The sequence below is a fragment of the Trachemys scripta genome, chromosome 15, assembly GCF_013100865.1.
Source record: "Trachemys scripta elegans isolate TJP31775 chromosome 15, CAS_Tse_1.0, whole genome shotgun sequence".
NCBI classification, from domain to species: domain Eukaryota; kingdom Metazoa; phylum Chordata; order Testudines; family Emydidae; genus Trachemys; species Trachemys scripta.
In genome coordinates, this window is record NC_048312.1 from 17,362,683 (window position 1) to 17,383,773 (window position 21,091).

The window sequence follows — 21,091 nt, forward strand, 5'->3', positions numbered from 1 at the left end:
GCTTATGCTCCCAATACTTCTGTTAGTCTTAAAGGTGCCACAGGACCCTCTGTTGCTTTTTAAAAATATCTCATGCACCATCTTAGTAGCAGCGCTTCTGCAGGACAGACAGGTTCTACTCTGAATTCTAGTCTCTTACTCCCTAAACTGGGAAGAAGGGCAAAAAGTGCCTTTCATGACTCTATCATCCTTCTGTGTTTATATATAAATTGCATTTAACAACAAGATTTAAAATAATTTGATAGAGAATATGCTAGTTCTGAGAAGAAACAGCTCAGTAATCTAAACTTTGGGTTTGAAATACCTACTTTCCTAGAAAATAGAGAAATAAATCCAAGCAAGGTCATATCAACCCGTATTTCTCTTTCTGAGAAAAGAGAAAAAAAAGGTGGCCGCCCTGTATGTTTTTTTATGAACATTAAAGATCCCATACAACAGAAAGCTTATTATTAGGGATTTATTTGACCTGTTGTCAGCCAAAATTGCCCCTTCTTCTCTATTGTGGGGCATGCTATGCATCAGTTGGGTTGCTGGCTCTCAACCCAAAGGTGGCTGCACTTCACTGCTGTACATATAATTTGTGAAGTACTTTGGGATGCAATTTTTGTATTTTAACATTAAAATTGTTAGGCAGTAAGGTGACACTCACAAGTGGAACAAAGATGGGAACTCAAGGAAACCCACTATTGGCAAGTAGTGACACTGATGGCTGTGCCACAGAGTTTCTGGTTTACATCTCTGAATGCCAAAGGGTACTTCAGAAATCCCAGAACTCAGAATTGATTAATAAAGGCATAGGTAGGAGAATATACCATAGAGGCTATTTGTTACATCTTACAGTAAACCAATGAAACATAATGCAATAACAACTAATGCAGTATAAATAAGTCAAAGAACTTTGTACAACATATTGGAGATATTCCTATTGCAGGACGACACTTTCTTTGTGGTAGTTTAGCGTTTACAGCAAGCAGCACTTGATACTTACTGAGGTTCCATGGTATTCATATTGCTCATAATCAAAGAGAATTTCTCGTCTAAAAGGGGGGAAAAAGTGTTTGCTTAAGTACCAAGATTTGCTTCAAGTCCCTTACATAAGTAAAATAGCACTTACAATGTTTTAAAATTAGTATATTGCAAATATGAAATCAAACTCGGGGCTAAACCAATCTTTTTTTTTTTTTTTCTTTTTCTTTTTGGGGAAAGGAGTTACGCGTTAGTAACATTGAAATTTACGAGACTACAATGTAGTTTCTATTTTAAAAGAAATCTTATCAAATTTTATCATCCACATTTTCCCCTGATTAGTAACCTATACAATCCCATTGACACAAAGGATTGCACAGGGAGCAAATCAGGGCAGGATCTGGTCGTATGATAGACGACATAAAGGGTACAATCAGTTAACGGCCAACCATTGCACTTAGTGGTATGCAAGTTTACAAATCATTAAATGTTTAATAAAATAAACTTACAGCTATTCTACAAAATAGCAAGAATACTTGCTAGACATGACTTACACAACTTTTACCTTCCAATTTCTGAATGAAATGTGAACTGCAGCATTATTGCAGGTCTAGCAGTAAAGAATAGATTTTTGTGGTCTCAATGTGAAGATTACTATTAAAAGGGGAGGGAGAGAAAAAAGGTATAAGCAATATCAAGCGTACTAACACATACCTACGTGCCTCCCACTCTCTCCTCTGTCTTCTTTTCATTGTTCTCTCCAAAATATCCTGCAGACAAGTTTAGATACCAAAACATAAGATGGTCAAGGAAAAGAATGACTTAAAAGGTAAGTAAGTGACAATCCAGTCAGTTTAGGCCCACAACCTAGGCTTTGTCAAAATAAAAATTTAGTAAACCTAATAGGACAAGAAGTATTTTCAAAACATTTCCACAAAAACAAGATTAAAGAAATGGAACCCTTCTATAGTGTTATTTATATTATAATTTTGTAAAAGCTGGAAGGTTTTAAATGACATTTTGAAAACTGGCTGGCATTTAGAATTACAGGACCTGATCCCTCAAGTGCCCTCACCTTTTCACATGACCTGGAAGGTGCCTTAGATATATTGTCTGATCAAGAGTCTATGCCCTGGCCATAAAGGTGGTCAAAGACAGAACACCTGTTGTATAACTAAGAGTAAAACGTGTGTTGAGTTTGGAGGTCACTAAGATTTAAAAACAACCCCTTCTCACACTAAGGGATGAGGTAGTCTGAGGTTTTGTTTTTTAACTTTTCTTAGGGCATTGTTACAAGGGCAAAATTAAGAATAATTTATCCAATCTATGAATTTCTATATATTCAAATGTTCAGATTCTTGAGAGTTTAACATTAACTCTAAATGTCCTGTTTTTTAAATTATTTTTGTTTAACTATGAAGTTTTTGTAAAGATTTTTATCCTTAAATTATTGATATATACTCTCAACCTGAACTTCACATTAAAGTTTTTTGTCTGGCGATATGCTAGAATATCCTTTCAACTTGGTTTATTTTTTAAACTTCTGTCTGGGCCTTTTGATCTTCTAAAGTTCTAATATCAGAGGGGTAGCCGTGTTAGTCTGAATCTGTAAAAGGCAACAGAGGGTCCTGGGGCACCTTTAAGACTAACAGTTAGTCTTAAAGGTGCCACAGGACCCTCTGTTGCTTTCTAAAGTTCTAATGACTTTTGTTTAGGCTTCAGTTGCCCCTAAAACCCAAATGGTGTTATCATATTTGCTGAACTACACCAGGATATGCATATGAATATTTCCCCCCTTTTCACAACAAAGCTGTAAGAAAAACACCTCTTCAAATCGTTTGCGCTTCCCTGAAGGCTCTGATCCATCACTTTCATTCCCAGAGTCATCTTCATCCTCCTCTTCATCTCTGAAGATATCATCATAGGCAGGAATTTCAAGGTCATCATCCTGCTTAACCAACAGCTTAATCTAACAACAACAACAACAACAACGTGTATTTTAGATAAAATAGCTCATTTTAACTGAAATAATTGTTAAACCCACAAATGTACATCACTTGTTCCTTTTAGTATAACAGACTAATCCAGTCACTCTTGCTTTGATCTACTCATACCAGAGCATCAAAATGTTACTATTAGAATCCATATACACAGGCTAGAACAATGGCTCTGACTTAAGATAAATATGTTTATTCTTCTGTATCAACACAAGGTAAGTATAGCACTACAAAACAAACTGGAATTATAATGATTTTCAATGTAAAAACAAAGCATATCTGTTAAGGAACATTACCAAGTAATTTTAGACTATAAACAAAATGTCAGCATTCTTCATTTAAGATGATATCACTAGTTACTGAGATAATAAATTATACATTCTAAAAGAAGTCAACCTAACAGTAATATGTTCTTTTCAATGGTACAGAACTTACAATCATTTCTGTGAATCTCATAACATGGTATAACCCAGGGGTAGGCAACCTATGGCACGTGTGCCAAAGGCGGCACATGAGCTGATTTTCAGTGGCACTCACTGCCTGAGTCCTGGCCACCGGTCTGGGGGGCTCTGCCTTTTAATTTAATTTTAAATGAAGCTTCGTAAACATTTTAAAAACCTTATTTACTTTACATACGACAATAGTTTAGTTATATATTACAGACTTAGAGAAAGACCTTCTAAAAACGTTAAAATGTATTACTGGCACGTAAAACCTTAAATTAGAGTGAATAAATGAAGACTCAGCACAACACTTCTGAAAGGCTGCCGACCCCTGCTATAACCTTTTACTGGGGGAAAGCAGATTTCCCCCCTTTTGACCATATAAACTACTACTGCAAGTTATTATTAATTTGTTTTCTGCTTTCCTGTTAGCATTGTGGAAATTACCTATGTTGAAAGGAATAGAAGAGTGGTAGGTCACCTAGCTCAGGACAGGATATTGCGTATTCTGCTGAACAGCTTGATTTACCTGCGTCTCATTGTAAACATTCACTACATTGATAGGCCTGTGAGTGTCACAGATAAAGAAAAACGTATCTTCCTCAGGCTGCAGGATCTCCAGGAGGTCAACGTTGGCACCACAGTTTATAAGAACAAAATATTGGAACTGCGAAAGAAAAACAACCTAAATTAACGGATAGTTTGTTTTCCACACTAACAACCCCCCCCAAACAAACAAAGCTTTGTAACTATTCTGCTTACAAAGCATTTTCTCTTGTACCCATTTACATTAGACTCCTAATCTACAACACCTCAGGGAAAACAAACAAGTTTTGCATACAAGGATAATGTGCTGGGGTGTTGAGACTGCTAAGAGAGCTAATAATCTAACCTTTCACAGTTTATATAGATCAAAAGTGAAATCAGTTTACGTGTGTTATCTTGGCCCACCTCATAAAACCACCACACTATGATGCATTTGGCAGTTCTCTTTAGAAGTGATCCATATCTAAAATAGCAGAAGTATTTACTAAACCAGAATTATGGCACATTAGCAGAACAAGGTGTGAGAACTTGCCAAGCATTTGTCCCTCGTACATCTAACTTTATCCAATGTTATTTGGGCAACCACTAAAATCTCAACGTAAAACTTTGATCAGAAGCTAAGGAAAAAGTGTGCTTAAAAATTACAACTATATAGTAGGATCATATAGAAAGCTCTATGCACTATTTTTTTTTGTTTTTTTGTTTTTTACCTGATCTTTATGTTCAAGAAATGCAGTTTCAAGTTCTTGCCATCCAGATACCGGGACTAGTGTATATTGTACATGATCACATTGAAACAAAGCCTGGAAAGAAAGAAAGGCTTTAACAGATAAGGAAGAACAGCTGCAACTACTGTAACGCTGGCTTGATTAGAATCATAGAATATCAGGGTTGGAATGGACCTCAGGAGATCATCTAGTCCAACCCCCTGCTCAAAGCAGGACCAATCCCCAGACAGATTTTTGCCCCAAATCCCTACATGGCCCCCTCAAAGATTGAACTCACAACCCTGGGTTTAGCAGGCCAATGCTCAAACCACTGAGCTATCCCTCCCCAAGTCCTCCTATTGCTCTTTAGAGGTACATTGAAAGTATCCCAAACTACATTTCTATATAAATATTTAAACCTGAATTATCAAGTCTCAGTATCATGTTAGGAAAAAATATTAGTACAAAAGTTAGGAAAATAAAAAATTACAACATTTAAAACTGAACTAATTTTATAAAAATTTCTCTTTCACTTTTCTTTCTACATATGCTGTATACATCTTTTAAATGGGGTAACCTCCCTCTCCCCCCCCCCCCACACACCTTCTGTTGTGGTACAGACTTATAATGAACAAACTTACTTGGAGTATTTTACAAGCACATAATGCATCTACATCTGAAGCAACAAGAAGAAGAACACGCTGAAAAAAATTGAAGACAGTATTAATATATTAATTAGTGCATATGGCTTGCTATTGCATAGAAATGTAGACATACTAGGTCATTTGAAAAAGCATCATTTGCCACCAGTAAAATTTAAAATATTTCAATGCAACAAACAATACAAAAGAAATAAAGTAAGGATGAGAGCCTCATATTACCATTATTTATATAAGGTACTCAATTAGACAAGTGGAGAGTAATTTTTAAAAGAGGAATCTATCATTGATGTCCTATATCTGATAATTGTTTCACATGGTACATTTCATATTAATGTCTCCAAAAACAGATTTATTTCTGCTTAATCTAGCCTGTTAGCATAGCCTAGGAGAATCACACAACAGAGTGTAAACAAACCTGTGCAAACATGTCATCTTGTCTTGTTTGATTGTATTGGGTTGCTCAGCAAAGGCTTATCTAGCAATGAGCTCTATGCAGGCAAATCCACACACACAGCCACTTTAAATCAATGGGGGTCTGTCTGGACAGAGATCACTGCAGCATTGAGAACTAAATCATGATTGTTTTTGAAGGAATTTTTTCACTTGACCAGAGCTCAACAACTTGAAGAGTCACATTATCCATGTGAAAACATTGCTCCTTCGATTACAATTAACATTTAAGACCAGTTAGAGAAGTGAGGACATTTCCTACAACACTTAGTTTTCTAGTGTTTAGCCAGTTTCCCCAATTCCCAGAATAGTCATTTAAAGTAGGCTCTATCAGAAGAAAATTTAAAAATTAGTTTTTTAAAAAATATTTTAAGCTGACACTGTCCCTTTACATTTCAGAGCAACACAAAAGGGTTTAAGTGGTCCACCTCACAGTAAGATAAAAGTTACATCACACAGACCTTGTCTCTGCTACAAACTTATCATAGCCTGAATCCATGTCCAGGATCTCTTCCTGTTAACCATTTCAGGAAACATGGTTATGCTGGCCCATGTGGCAAGGGCATAATTTTTGAAAGTTCAAAACCATTCAATCCTAGAACAGTTTGTATCCATCTTTAAAGTAATGTATATATAATCCACACATAATGGTGTAAGCAACCCTAGTTTTCAGCAAGATCTTGAATAGAGTGTCAGCACTTGGGAAAATTCGTAACATAAATAGGGCTTGAGACAACATTCAAGGTGAGCATGGTTTAGTTCAAACATCACCACTGTTCTTTTAAGTGTTGGCCACAATGAACTTTTTCTTAAATTCTTCCAAAGTTGGACAATCACCAGCACAGCTTCATTGGTGGGAGAACTAATGTAGGCTGCCCAGTAATGTTTTTACCACTTTATCATCTAGACGTACTCTGACCAGTTTGACAAATTGATACTAAAAAGTCTGGAAGCCCATCTACACTAACCCTATCATCATGGAAGGCTGACTGCAAGATGAAGGCCAACAGAGATTGAACATAGAATTAAATGTCTGTGGAACTAATGCTACAGTGATTTTCAAAAAAGTTCTGGCAATATCATGCTTTTGCAAGAAAGATTTAACAAGAAACTCTAAATAGCTCATAAGAAAAAGGTCTCCACTGTGAAAAGGCTTGCCAGTTTCTAGTTGGAATCCTTCTGTTATCACAGACAGTAGCTTTGACATCTGATTTATTGATCCTTTGACAAAGTTCAATAAATTGTTTTTCTGTATCTTAAAATCTGTATGTCAACATTTTCAGCATTCACTAGTCTGAAATTATGTTAAGCATTTATCAGAAGCTGGTAATCTTATGACCATTCTAAATTAATTGTATTACAAGATTATTCTTTAAACTTTTTGCAATCTAAGTGTATCTTTCAAATAAGTAATTTCTAATCCTAATTTAATGCAACACAATATTCTGCAACAAAAAGGATAACCCTCGACAGTGCTTAGTGTACACGAACTAGTTAGTGTCATTTTATAGCACTGACAATATCTCAATGCAATCAGACTTTGGCCATGTCTACACTACAAAATTATATGACCCTAACTTAGGTTGGCATACAGCCACTGCGGTTATAAAATTGCTTGTGTGCGTGTGCACATTTGGCTCCTTGTATCGGCGGTGGACATCATTACCAGGAGCACTTGTATTGATTGTGTTGTCAGTGTGGGACACCGTGGGACGGCTCCTGAAAGCATAACAGTTGATGTAAGCATTGCAGTGACACTGTATTGATCTAATTACATCAACTGTGACTCTATGCCTGACACTCAGGGAGGTGGTATTACGAAATTGGCATAGAGAAGCACTTACATCAGTGGGTGCCGGGAGCCAAATTTAAGTGAAGACATTTCCACAGCTAAGTTGATGAAAGACAGCTTACATCGAGCTAACCCTGTAGTGTAGGCTATATCTTCACTGAAAACAAAGATGCATTTTTACACCAAGACAGCTAACTCGATGTAAAATCCTATTGGACACAAGGCACTGGTAGCTTTTACCATCATATAACTAGTTGTGTTCAATCTTACACTCCCCACCTGGGGTTTATCTCAACTAGCTACACCCAGGTAACAGCTACCGCTCCTTGTCTTCAGGAGATCGCTATGTCCATATCACCAACTCAAAACATCCCAACACCTTGTCGCTGATTCTGCCACTTTTACAGCCTCTGCTCCAGGTGCACTATAAGAAACCTAGGCAACAAAGCAAAGCAAAGCCCATTCTGAATTGCGATGTACCCGGCTGGGGACGCCTATTCCCTACGGAGCCAGATGTTCAAAGCAAACCCTGCCTGCGCTGTGGAGTTCGGGGTGAAACCAGCAGCGGGCGGGGAGAGGAGCAGGGTGCTGGGCTGCGCGCTCTCCCGGGGGGTGGGGGGCAGCGCTTACCACAGCTTGGCCATGAAGCGGTCCGCAGGGCAATGCCCAGCCCAGGAGCGGGGCTCTGCCCCCGGCTCCATATGGCCGCTCCCTGGGGGACACAGTCCCGCCCTGTCTGGGCCGTGCGGAGCGAGGATCCAGCCCGGCCCACGGGGGCGCCGGGGCCCGCGGTGGCAAAGCGCTGTGGGGAGGAAGGCGCGGGGCTGGAGCACCAGGGAGCCGCGGGTTCCTCCACAATCTAACCAGGCGGCCCCCCCGCCCCCACGCGCCCCGGCGTGGAGACAGACAGGAGCTAGGGCAGGGCAGCGCCAGGCAGGCGCGGCTGGAGCCCGGTCCCTCGCGGGCGAGGGGTTAGCAGGCCCCGCTCCCCCTGCCCGGAGAACGCTCACCTGCGTCACAATCACCTCGTAGAACTCCTTGCGGAAGTCGGAGAGGAACATGGCCGAGACCGGGCCGCTCCCGCCGCGCTACAGGGAGGGGGGAACAGTGGCGGGATGGCTGCAGCAGCGGCGACTGCTCCGTTCTCCGCCACAGTCAAAGCAGGCGCCAAATCGCGTCGTTTCCCATTGGTCTCAGCTTCCTGGCCACCGCCCAATAGAATTCCACTACATTGTATCTCTACAGTGCTGATTGGACTAGCTTTCCGATCATCACAGCCCTCCACCAACCACATTGCGATTAGGGTGATCACTGAGCCGGGCGATGGGCCAATCCACACGAAGTCCTCCTGGAACCGCCATTTTGTTTGTCAGTGTACAGCGCCATTTTTGATATGGGCAAGATCAGCCCCACTGCCCCTCATATAAGGTATAAACAAACCATCGGCTATAAAAATATAACTGTTTCAGGAGTGAATGGGCAAATGAATTATTTAAAGAAAAAACTATGTTGACGGCTGTGAAGTTCCGCCTTCCGCCCTTTCCCAAAATGGCCGCAGCGGAAGTCTCTTTACTTCCTCAATGGGTTCGAGTGTAAACACGTTGCATTCTGGGAAATGTAGTTTTGTCGGGACAGTGGGCCAAACCCCCCAAACATTTTTCGCTCCTTTGCTAGCGATGAAAGAGCTCATTTTTGCTGGTCACATTCACTGCTGTTAAAATAGCGCCACGCCAGCGGAAATTAAAAGTCACCCTAAGAGTAGAGGGGCTGGGCTACGGGATTTCCCCCTCCCTGCTTACCATTTCCCTCAGCCAGACGATTTCCTGTGGGGGAGGGGAAGCAGCCGCTGTATTGATCCTTCTCCGAGCCGTCTAAAGGGGCTTCTCTGGTGTCCCTGCTGAGATCGCTGAGAAAGGGGCAGGAACAACCGCCGCCAGGATGGTAAGTCCCTGAAGGGATTCTTGGGTGGGTGTCTTAGAGCTGGGGGGGAGACGGGGAAAGCTGCGGTGTCATCCTGTCTGGATTGTTTACACGGGCAGGGAGGCGCTAGGGGAGCAGGTACACACCAAACACCCACTGCTCTGCGAGAGGGTCGGGGTTTGTCCCCTGGCTCTAGGGCAATGAGGGGGACCCTTCAGGATGTCTGTCTGGGGCATATGTAACGCCCCCCCCCCGTCCTTCCTCTCAGAGAGCCAGCTGAGAGAGAAGAGATTTTTAAAGCCCTCTCTGGAACGCCCCCCAGCAAAATTTTTGTTCCCAAGGAGGGTGACCAGATGTCCCGATTTTATAGGGACAGTCCCGGTATTTGGGGCTTTTTCTTATATAGGCGCCTATTACTCCACCTCACCCTCTGTCCTGATTTTTCACACTTGCTATCTGGTCACTCTACTCTCAAAGAGCAGAGAATGGCTTAATAAAGCCCCCCCCCCCCAATTTAGTGTCCCCACTCACTCACAGATGGTTACAGTGTGGGGTATGAGTAGTAATATATGGAGTAATCTTAAAGAGTTTACAATCTGAGGCTCCCCCATCCCTTATCCTGTGTGATCCTGGGTATTTCCTGGGAGGTGCTGACTCAGCATTCTCCCCTACTTTTGATTTACAAGTGAGGATGCTAACCCATTGGATACCTAGGAATGATTGTCTCTCAGCAATGATGAAGACTTCAATCTGTGTTTATCCATAGGCTATATGCACTGTCATCTCTTTAATCATTAAAATAAAAGTGCAAGGGTACAAAAACATCCTTCTGCCACCCCTGTGTTGAATCTCTCTTGTCCTGTGCTGAAGAGTTAAAGAAATGACAATCACTTGTATTCCTTGTTGAATTTAAATTAAGAATCTGTACTGTACACTTGCTGCAGCACTGCACAAATAAACGGTTTTTAGGTGTATGCTTATTTCCAAATTGAAGTCCATGTCTGTTCTACAGTTTGTAGAATCAATCAAAATTGATGTTGGTGATAAATTACAGATGAATTTTCACTTTCTTATTTTATGTGTTTCATTGGTACATATATATGTCTAAACCATATTTATATTAGAAAAAATAAGCACACAGCATTGATTTAGATCAAGGGTAGGCAACCTATGGCACGCATGCCGAAGGCGGCACACGAGCTGATTTTCAGCGGCACTCTCACTGCGCGGGTCCTGGCCACCAGTCCAGGGGGCTCTGCATTTTAATTTAATTTTAAATGAAGCTTCTTAAACATTTTAAAAACCTTATTTACTTTACATCCAACAATAGTTTAGTTATATATTATAGACTTATAGGAAGAGACTGTCTAAAAACATTAAAATGTATTACTGGTGCGCGAAACCTTAAATCAGAGTGAATAAATGAAGACTCGGCACACCACTTTTGAAAGGTTGCTGACCCCTGATTTAGATGATTGCAGTGGAGAACAACCTCCTGAAAAACTTAGTCTGCAGGTGTTTTAGTAAAGTGGATTGATGTTTGCTAACACACTGTCACTTTTCCTCCACCAGTTTTCTTTTAATATGTTTGATCATCCAATTCCCCGGGTTTTCCAGAACCGCTTCTCAACCCAGTATCGTTGCTTCTCAGTGTCCATGCTTGCAGGACCTAATGACAGGTCAGATGTGGAGAAAGGCGGGAAGAGTATGTGCATGTTTTATTTTTAATACTGTTGAATGCTATATGTGAATGTTCAGTAGTATTGTTTATGGCAGGTAGTTGCAGAAACAGTATAAGGCCACAAACATAATAAAGCATGGAAGCTTATTGATGGCTTTGTGACTTGAGTTAAAAGCACTCTCAGATTAAATAAATACTCTTCTCACTTTAATATCGTTTAATTGATGTTGGAGTTCCTGATTTACCTACAAGTAAATTAGAAGGGCCACTATTTTTAAAAACAAATGGCTTTACATGTCACTAATAAAATAAGCCATTTAAGTGAATAAGATTTAAAAATCTGCTGTCTTCACCATATGTTTTTTCCTTCCTCTTTAGGCTTCACTCAGCTTGAATAAGGAGAATAGATTTGTCCGCTCCACTTTCAGGCTCCCATATGTTAGTCCAATGCTGTGTTTGAATTGTCAGCACTTTGGTTGTTTAACTATAACCAAATAAAATGACTTTTGGGAAACATTTTTGTTAGTGTATTCGGTTTTGTAAAACTTTCTAACTTCTCCCATTTGCCCCACTCAGAATCTACATTTTGGATTAAAACTACCAGATATTGTTTGTCTAGATTGATTCCAATAGATTTTGTAGCTCACAAAGTCGGAACCAGGGTAAAATGCTGGTTAAATGCCGGGTAAAATGCTGCCAAGAAGGAATGATAAAACTGTACACTGCATTTGCTTTCCGTAGCCATGCTGTTCCTAATCTTACTGTAACTTTCTGATTAATTTCTGCAGTAATTATGCCACCATCTGCCTTGGATCAACTCAGTAAGTAATGTTTATTCTACTGTAAGAACACTAGAAATATTGTGCTGTATATATGTGTAGGCAAACATCAAAAAGTGCTCTATGTATCCATTAAGATATGGTTTAAATCAAGATATACCAGGAAAATCCATATTGAGGGTAAAAATTGTATGTTTATTTGTCATAGGGTTTAATTTTCCCTTATCTACGCATAGTTCAGATGCTATATATGTATATATAGCTATCTCATAGAGCTGGAAGGGACTCTGAAAGATCATGGAGTCCTGCCCCCTGCCTACACTAGCAGGACCAAGTACTGATTTTGCCCCAGATCCCTAGATGGCCCCCTCAAGGACTGAGCTCACAACCCAGGGTTTAGCAGGCCAATGCTCAAACCACTGAGCTATCCCTCCCCTAGGCTGACAGTGTGAGCTTTCTAGCAGCTGCTTGACACTGTATCAACACTTGCATTAATGAAATGATCAGCCTTTATTTTTTTGATGGTTGCAAATAATTTGGTGCGTTTGCCAGGATATTGGCTCATTCTCTTACTAATGTTCAGTCTCTGGAACTTTATAAATGTGCCATGAGTTTTATAACAAATTGTATCTTTTTCCCCTTCTGCCAGGTCGACTTAACATTACGTATCCTATGTTATTTAAGCTGACTAATAAAAATTCAGATCGAATGACGCATTGTGGTGTGCTAGAATTTGTGGCTGATGAAGGCATTTGTTACCTTCCACATTGGGTAAGTGGCCTTACACCAAACTGACAGAATTAAAAGTATAGGATTAGTGTGGTGTTGGTTAATATTAAGGTAGAATATTTGCTGAAATTGCATTTCAGTTGCACAGTCAGCACTGTTTAGTGTTTCAGTCACAGCTAAAGCTTTCCTCTAAGTTAATCAAAGTAAGTTGCTGCATGTACTACGTTGTTACTGAGACATAATAAAGGACCAAGTTTTTCCTGTAATTATACCCAGTGCAAACCCACAGAATTCAGAGCAGAATATGGCCCAATATATTTACATATTCTCAAGGGAAGTTCCATCTAAAAGTTGCCTGTTTCTGTTGAATAGATACTGGTATAGTGTCCTGTCTTTGTCACCAATGTTTCTTTGCAGATGATGCAGAACTTGCTTCTGGAGGAAGGAGGCCTGGTGCAGGTAGAGAGTGTTAATCTTCAAGTGGCTACTTACTCAAAATTCCAACCACAAAGTCCAGATTTCCTTGACATCACCAATCCCAAAGCTGTGTATCCTTTCACTTCATCCCAGAAGAAGCAACAGAAGGGGCTTTGGCACTAGCTTATTCTAAACAGGGGAGGAAAGGCTGGGGCAGCTTTTCAAGCACTGTTCATGTACTTCCAATACCGGCTTATTGTTACAAGTGCCACCTCTGAAAACGAAGAGGTAAGAAAATGGAATCTGGTAGGAGCCAGAGCAAGTGAGGAGAGATGTGAATTCCCTGCAGGAAGTGTAGCATTCTTCTAAATAAAGGCCTAATGAAATGGGGCCAAATCCTGTAGTCCTTGCTCAGGCAAATAGTCTTTGCACCAAAGAATAAAAGTCTAAAGTAGGGAATAAAGGATTTTTCCTTAAAATGACTTAATGAGAGCTGCTAGGTACTTGGCACATCTAAAAAATCAGGCCACTGCTTCAGGAGACAATTTTTTAAAAAAATTCTTGGTCTTTATTTTCCAGACAGTCTGAATAGGTAAATTGTGGTCTGGAACATGTGCCTTGTTTTATTATCTAGAGAACTTTATTGGGTTTCCCTAAGAACATCTATAAGGGAGTTGAATGCCTAATGCTTGTTAAACTGTCCATGGTTCTTATATTTTAAGTCACATGTAAGATAGACCTGGAACCAGAAAATATGAACTTGTTGATGTATAACTTGAATATTCCACTGAAAACAACCATACAGTTCTTCTTAACATAATTCAAAGATTAGAAAATGCTTTGAGAAACTTTGCTTGTCTAACCACCGGGGATGTTATTGCCATCAACTACAACGAGAAGGTACGGTATCTAATGTAAATAACACTATCTGACTAAACCTGTGTGCAGTCCCAGGACAAAATAAATCCCAACTCTGCATATGTTTTGCATGGAACCCTAAAAAAACATTTATAGAATCACATCATTTACAGATATTCCCATTTGAGTGTCAGTAGTAGCTGAACACAGGACACACCATGTGTTCAGCTTAAACCACCACCCTGGTCCACCCATATTTCTGCACATATGCGTAAATGGACACTGTGGGAGCTAAATGTCAGGAGCAAATAGACCCAGACAGGAAAGATGTAAGAGTTCAGAAAACAGCCACAGAGGGACTTTAGCCATCTCAGGGAGGCAGGTTCATAGGTGGGACCTTACCCAGGGCCTTGTGTACCTCATGGCAAGTGGGATCCAGATTTTCAGGAGCTACAAATGCAAAATTCTATAGTAGCTTCACCTACATTTTTTTTAAAAAGATCTTTAATGAATTCTGAGAATGAATAATGCAATCAGTTCAATAGCCTTGGTGCTGGTCTTAATATTAAATTCTGACCTCTGACCCCTTTGATTACTGAACAACTTTTACATTTTCAGATTTTGTTTCTGGGCGAAGTACATATTTGCCAGGTTTCAGCTCAGCTTGGATAACTTATGGGTAAATCATAAACATTTCAGACAAAGGATTATTAGGAGCAAAAGGGATTCTTAGCAACAGTAAAACTATAAAGGACCATTTTATCATAAATTAGTACAAGACTGTACATATATCCTACCTCACCCCAACTTGGAGCTGGTTTTTGGAAACTGGAAGTCAGGAGATTCAGAACCAGATAACTGGCCTCTGACCAAATAAATCCCTCCAGCTCTATTGAGGGGCAATGAAAATCTCTAATGTAGAAGAAGTCTTCCATTTTGAAATATAGTCATGATGGTGGCAGCCAGAGGCCCTGATCTGATTGAAGCCTTGTTGTGCTACATGCAGTACAAACATAGAGGTAGACACAGCCCCTGATCTGAAGAGCTTACTGTTCATTGAAACTAATGCTCTCTGATGTGAGAATTTCGCCCAAGTTTCTTTAATCATTAATTTGCACACTAAGAGGAACGGCTTTATATTATACATGCTTCTGTTTCAGATCTACGAGCTTCGGGTAATGGAGACCAAACCTGATAAAGCTGTGTCCATCATAGAGTGTGATATGAACGTAAGTTGAAGTCTTTGGGGCAGGATCTTTCTTTTCACTTAAATTATTCTTTTGAGAAGGGGCATCTGATCATGACAATGCTGCGTTACTGAAATATATTTATGCTGTGGGACAGGTGAGCATTCAGTAATACAGATCTTGTAACCATAAGTGAGTTGCAAGATGAAGGCCACAGGTCATATACTAGGGTTTCCATCTCTGACTGAAGCTATTCTGGGAGATTTTTTTCCCCAACGTGACGTAATATCATGTCCTTAAAATATCTTATTAAAATCTCCTGGATTGCTTTCAATAGTCACCAGGAGTCCAGCGATTCCAGGCCGATCCTGGAGGGTTGGCAACGCTGTCATATGTCGTAGGTGCCTGAAGTGCCTATAATTCCTGTACAGTCTTACTTGCAAATTGTTCTCCTGGGCACTTTGTTCTATGTACTTACGAAAGATGCTGGTCCATTTGACAGCCTGGAGACTGAAAACAGCCGCAGTGTGATGTTCCATGCTGCCCTGACAGCATGTTACAACCATGTGTTGGAGAAGCACCTTTTAGAGATGAGTCTCCCACATTCCAATTGTAACATTTTTGCTAAATGAGCTTTTTTAAAAGATCTGTTCCCTCTAGTTCAAAATAGAATGGTAGAGTTTGTAGAGATTTTTGGGATGGCATACGATGATGATAATTTAAAAAAAAAATGTGGATCTGTTTTAAAACAAAACAAAACACTTTTCTTGCTGTAAACACAGGTAGATTTTGATGCACCTTTGGGATACAAAGAACCAGAAAGACACACACAACCTGAGGAGAGCACAGTAAGTTAAGTTCATTCTTCTTCTCTACAGTGTATTCTCTCTAGTTGACTTCTCTTCTTACAGTGGCTGTTATGGAGCAAAGATCACTAATGGAAGACTCTTTCTGAAAAGGTCTTGAGATCAGACAGTTCAACCATAAATTTTATTTCCAAGGTGCTCTTGCCTACATTTCTTTTCCTCTCTTACCCCACCATATGGAGGTTGTTCATGTAGAACAACCTATTTCCAGGACAAAAACTTTGTCAAAAAAATTCATGTTCAGTGAACTTTATAAAATACCTGTAAAAGTTTCATTCTGTAGGAAATCCATGAAACCCTTCATGTTAATGTTGCATAACACAAAATGAATGTAATGAAACCGCTTGTTTCTCCTCTGCGTCCTAGGACGTTGAAGCAGACCACAGTGGCTATGTGGGTGACCTAGGATTTCGTGTAAGTATCTTCTTTTGGTCTGGTAGTGTTGAACACTCGAAGCTTGTAGGCAAATCTATCAGCTGGGAAGGTGGAAACACATTCCCCGCAACTGCACAAATCCAGTTCCTTTGCTCAGGGCTTCTCTTTTACTTAGAAACAAAGATGCAGAGCAACCGAGTGTCACCACCTCAGAGGTTTGTCTTAGCCCTCATCTCAGGACTTCCCAGCCTTTCCCAGCTGAGGCTTCCCCCAGCCAGCTCCTACTTGCTGCAGGTGTTTTCTTCTCAGAACTTCCAGGTGTGACAGGCCCCTTTCCTAGCCTTGGGTCCTCCTTTCCTGAGGCTAGGCTGCCTCTATTTGTAGCAGATGCTGCTTACAACATGTAATCACACGACAACCTGGCCTTGGAACACTGAGATGTGCACATGCACCCTAGGACCAACACTAGAGCCCTGTGATTTTCACAAATACAAAATAACACAAAATAAAATGAAAACTTCATCCTGGAACTGCTGTGCCTGTGGCTTCTATCCCACAGGGCAAGTCCGGCTCCCTGTGCCGGGCATTGCAACCTGGTAGATGAGGTCACAGCATCACTCAGATTTGGCCCAGCCACCCCTCTATCATGATTTGAGTGAGTGGTGTTGCGACCTGGTGCATGGGGATTGCAGCGCCACTCAGGTTTGGCCCGTTCACTCTTCTGTCATCATATCATCCCCAAAGTGGGGAGCTGGGCCCAGCCCTGTGGGACAGGAGCCACTGCTGCAGGGTGAGTGCAAGGTGGGCTCGCTGTGCAACCCCCCTTCCCACTGTCTGCAACCCCCTGCCCCGCCTCAGGACCTCCCAACCCCTCCAGAGGCAAACATGCAATCTCCCCCTCCAGCATGGATAAAATGAAATAATACAAAAGTTAAAAAAAAAAATCTTAAAAATGTATTTAAAAAAAATAAATTTCACAGGGTGCTAATCACCTTGTTACACATCCCAAAAGAAATGTATAAGATTCATTTCACTGCAATGTATTTTCTCAGGAGTTTCTAATATATAAATACAGCAGTAACTTGTTTTCTGAATCCATAGTAAATACAGTATTACCACTCAAGACTCCGATGGCTTGTGAGTAATGGAAGTAATACTTAAGTATCTAACAATACCTGAGGGAAGTAAATTTTGTTTGATAAAATGTTATCAGGAGCACAAACTAGGCATCCCCTCTGGACACTTGCTTAGCACAGAGTAAAAGTTTCTTCCATTGTAAATGTCATAAAATGATGGACCTGTGAAACAATCATGCTTCTGTAGTATTCATGTGTTTAGCCATTCTGAGATTCAGCCACATTCATCTTTAAGCCAGTCTGACATTCCATCTAGTAGTGTGCAGGGATCTGTGCACATTGTAAAACAGACTCCCATATATACTTTTATAGAGGTACTCTTGCAAATTACATGCAGTTAATGATGTGGGAGAATTTCCAGTGTTCTAAGCTAGGGCACAAATCACAGCCTATGAAAAATCACTGGCCCTGGCCTTCAGTCTCTGTCCCAGTCCAATTGTCTAGACCTTGTATTGTAGTCACTGTCCTTTCAGTCAAGGAAGGGCAGTTTAGGTTGGACATTAGGAAAAACTTCCTAACTATCCGGGGTGGTTAAGCACTAGAATAAATTGCCTAGGGAGATTGTGGAACCTCCATCATTGGAGATTTTTAAGAGCAGGTTAGACAAACACCTGTCAGGAATGGTGCAGGGGACTGAACTAGAAGACATCTTGAGGTCCGTTCCAGTCCTACGATTCTATAAGCAGTCAATGCTATTCGATCGGCTGGAGAGGTGATGGTGGGTGCTCTCTACTGTTCCTGAGGAGCCAAGTGATGGGAACTGAAATACCATTCTAAGCTCTTGCATGGCAGTGCAGAATACTAACATTAGTCCACTAGATCAGCACCAATCTTGAATCAGGCCCTGTGCCCATTTTAGCCTTTTTAAAAAACAAAAACGCATGCTTGCAGAGCTCTTCTTCAACAATAAGGTGGAACATGTGTAGAAATGACTTTCTGCTTTATACCTGTAGGCATTCTCTGGCTCTGGGAACAGGCTAGATGGCAAGAAGAAAGGTGTCGAGCCTAGTCCCTCGCCAATTAAACCAGGAGACATTCGAAGGTTAGCCCATTTCATTCAGGATTCTACAGGTGGAAGGTCAATGTTTGAGCAGAATGAATCATTCTTGATGTATTTGTCTGCTTCTATAATATCAGTGAGATCCTGATTTCCCCAAATGTATTTTATAGCCAAATATTTAATATACGTTGCTTTGAGAGTTGCCAGATAAATCACATGGACTTAGATTTGTAAAGGTATTTAGGTGTTGCTGCTCTCAGCATTGCAATGAACGCCTAACTGATTAGGAGCCTATATTTCATTTTCAAAAGGCATTTAGGCACTTGAGTATAAATCCCATCAACTATCAGTATAAATACTTTTACAAAACTTAGCCATGGTCTTGTTTTGTTTCCTGACAGGATAACTGCACAAGCATTTCTAAACAAGGCAGATTGATTTAACTCAGGGATCGGCAACCTTTGGCACATGGCTCGCCAGGGTAAGCACCCGGCTGGGCCGGTTTGTTTACCTGCCGCGTCCACAGGTTTGGCCAATCACAGCTCCCACTGGCCGCAGTTCGCCGCTCCAGGCCAATGGGGGCGGCGGGAAGCGGCAGCCAGCACGTCCCTTGTCCCATGCCGCTTTCTGCCGCCCCCATTGGCCTGGAGCTGTGATTGGCCGAACCTGCCGACGCGGCAGGTAAACAAACCAGCCCAGCCCACCAGGGTGCTTACCCTGGCGAGCTGCGTGCCAAAGATTGCCGATCCCTGATTTATCACAAAGCCATGTAAATCACCAATTTTAATCAGGATTTAAATGAGCAAGCAGGAAACCTTGATTTAAATCCTCAATTTTAATCGTGTTGTGAATCTGTACTTTTAGTTATTTTCCTAAATATTCTTTCTGCAACTGCAGAACAGGCCACTGCTGTCAACAGCTGGCTTAGCACTTCAACAAACTCTGGTTCCAGATGCTTAGCCAGTGATTTCCACCAACTCAGTCGTTTGACTTTCTTTAAAACTTGGCAACAAACGTGCTACTTAATATTATTTTTTGTATTTAATTTAAATTATTTGAGTAGATTATAGTGAATTTAGGCCTTATTCTGTTATCAATTTCAAAATTAATTTTAAATAGATTTATTTTTAAACTGTATTTATTTTAAATAAAAAATATCCAATTTAAATTAAAAAAAATCAATTTTCATCCACCCTGCTTCTGAATTAATACTCACTATAGTAATGGTCCTACGAAGATGTGTGCAACCAGCTTCGGCCTTAGTTTTCCACATATGCTTGTACCAGTAAAATCTGATCCCTCATGAAAAGTGCAGACATGATGCATGCACATGGCTGCAGACAACTTAACTAAAATGAATCATCACAGATATTTCTTTACAACATTTGCTCAGCTCTAGTAAATAAATCTATGGTCTGATTCTGATGTGCTAGCAAAATAATCCTAATGACAGCTCTTCAAAAGGAATGGTTAGGATGACACTCAAGAAAAACAAAACAAAAAACAACAAAAACTATAGAGAATAGTCCTTGCTATTGTTTGTCACATTTATTTCCATGTCAAGACTCTAAAGGTTTATTCAATACCTTAATATCTCAATCTTCCTTTCCCAGAGGAATACCCAATTATGACTTCAGAATTGGTAGGATCACATTCATTAGAAATTCACGACCACTAGTCAAGAAAGTTGAAGAGGTGAGTAGACCTCTGTACCTTGCCGTATTTGTAGAGAACTTAATACAGTGGAAGTAACAGTTGTTGAAGGGGTCTGCATTGCTAGTGGGCCCCAACTCCAGCAAACCTGCTCGAATACTACGCTTCTTGACTCTGATGCTGCAGACCCATCTGAGATCAGAACAATGAAGAAAAAATATGCTAATTAGAAGTGTTATAAATCACTGAAACCTAGTTTAAATAATTTTTTAATGACATGAGCAAAGTTCCCTTCATGGAAGGCTTTTTTAGGGAATATTGTGGTCCTTGATGTGTGGCTTCCGTTCAGCGTGTGATCTCTTATCTCATGATAAATCTTCAACAATGGGGACTATTAACTGTTGGGCCCTTCTCTTCCCCCACAGGGTGTGAGAACTCCCACTGCTTTGACTAGGAGTTAATTTGTCCCCTGTGGGAAAATTGGGCCCCTGTTTGTAGCACAGCAACTATTGTGCAATCAACCAGGTTTGCCACTAAAAGTCTGTATGATAGCATTTTAGTGTGATGGATCTTAATCTCTTTTATCTCTGAAATGGTGAATAACAGTGCGGGGGGGTTATTGGCAGTAAAAATTAAGAGCTTCTTGCTGAGCATGATCAGATCCATTGTTTAGACTCCCTGGCTTTGCCAATTCACAGCCTGTGATTGCTCATGGAGAACTTACATTTTAAAACTACTCAATGATATTGACAGGTTTCAGAGTAACAGCCGTGTTAGTCTGTATCCGCAAAAAGAAGAACAGGAGTACTTGTGGCACCTTAGAGACTAACAAATTTATTAGAGCATAAGCTTTCGTGGACTACAGCCCACTTCTTCGGATGCATATAGAATGGAACATATATTGAGGAGATATATATACACACATAC

General features: G+C 40.6%; 2 protein-coding genes across 3 annotated transcripts in view; one reads left to right on the forward strand and one right to left on the reverse strand.

Annotated features, from left to right (window-relative positions):
• CDC45 (cell division cycle 45) overlaps window positions 1-8,877 on the reverse strand; it is a 21,212-nt gene extending 12,335 nt beyond the window's left edge. Inside the window, exons 1-7 of the mRNA XM_034791548.1 lie at window positions 8,574-8,877; window positions 5,301-5,360; window positions 4,663-4,755; window positions 3,936-4,073; window positions 2,792-2,935; window positions 1,681-1,736; window positions 989-1,037 (exon numbers count right to left, since the gene is read on the reverse strand). Coding sequence (XP_034647439.1) covers window positions 989-1,037; window positions 1,681-1,736; window positions 2,792-2,935; window positions 3,936-4,073; window positions 4,663-4,755; window positions 5,301-5,360; window positions 8,574-8,624 — 591 coding nt within the window. The 5' untranslated portion in view covers window positions 8,625-8,877. The remainder of the gene's footprint in view (window positions 1-988; window positions 1,038-1,680; window positions 1,737-2,791; window positions 2,936-3,935; window positions 4,074-4,662; window positions 4,756-5,300; window positions 5,361-8,573) is intronic.
• A 308-nt stretch (window positions 8,878-9,185) lies between these two features.
• The window catches only part of UFD1 (ubiquitin recognition factor in ER associated degradation 1), a 12,916-nt gene continuing 1,010 nt past the window's right edge, over window positions 9,186-21,091 (forward strand). The window contains exons 1-11 of one of the 2 annotated variants that reach the window (XM_034791153.1): window positions 9,193-9,504; window positions 11,056-11,188; window positions 11,953-11,985; window positions 12,593-12,714; window positions 13,090-13,220; window positions 13,917-13,989; window positions 15,108-15,176; window positions 15,917-15,982; window positions 16,367-16,414; window positions 18,465-18,553; window positions 20,125-20,206. In XM_034791153.1, the coding sequence (XP_034647044.1) occupies window positions 9,502-9,504; window positions 11,056-11,188; window positions 11,953-11,985; window positions 12,593-12,714; window positions 13,090-13,220; window positions 13,917-13,989; window positions 15,108-15,176; window positions 15,917-15,982; window positions 16,367-16,414; window positions 18,465-18,553; window positions 20,125-20,206 (849 nt within the window). In that variant the 5' untranslated portion in view covers window positions 9,193-9,501. Of the gene's footprint in view, window positions 9,505-11,055; window positions 11,189-11,952; window positions 11,986-12,592; window positions 12,715-13,089; window positions 13,221-13,916; window positions 13,990-15,107; window positions 15,177-15,916; window positions 15,983-16,366; window positions 17,235-18,464; window positions 18,554-20,124; window positions 20,207-21,091 lie in introns of those variants that run through there. The other variant, XM_034791152.1, reaches the window with a different exon arrangement.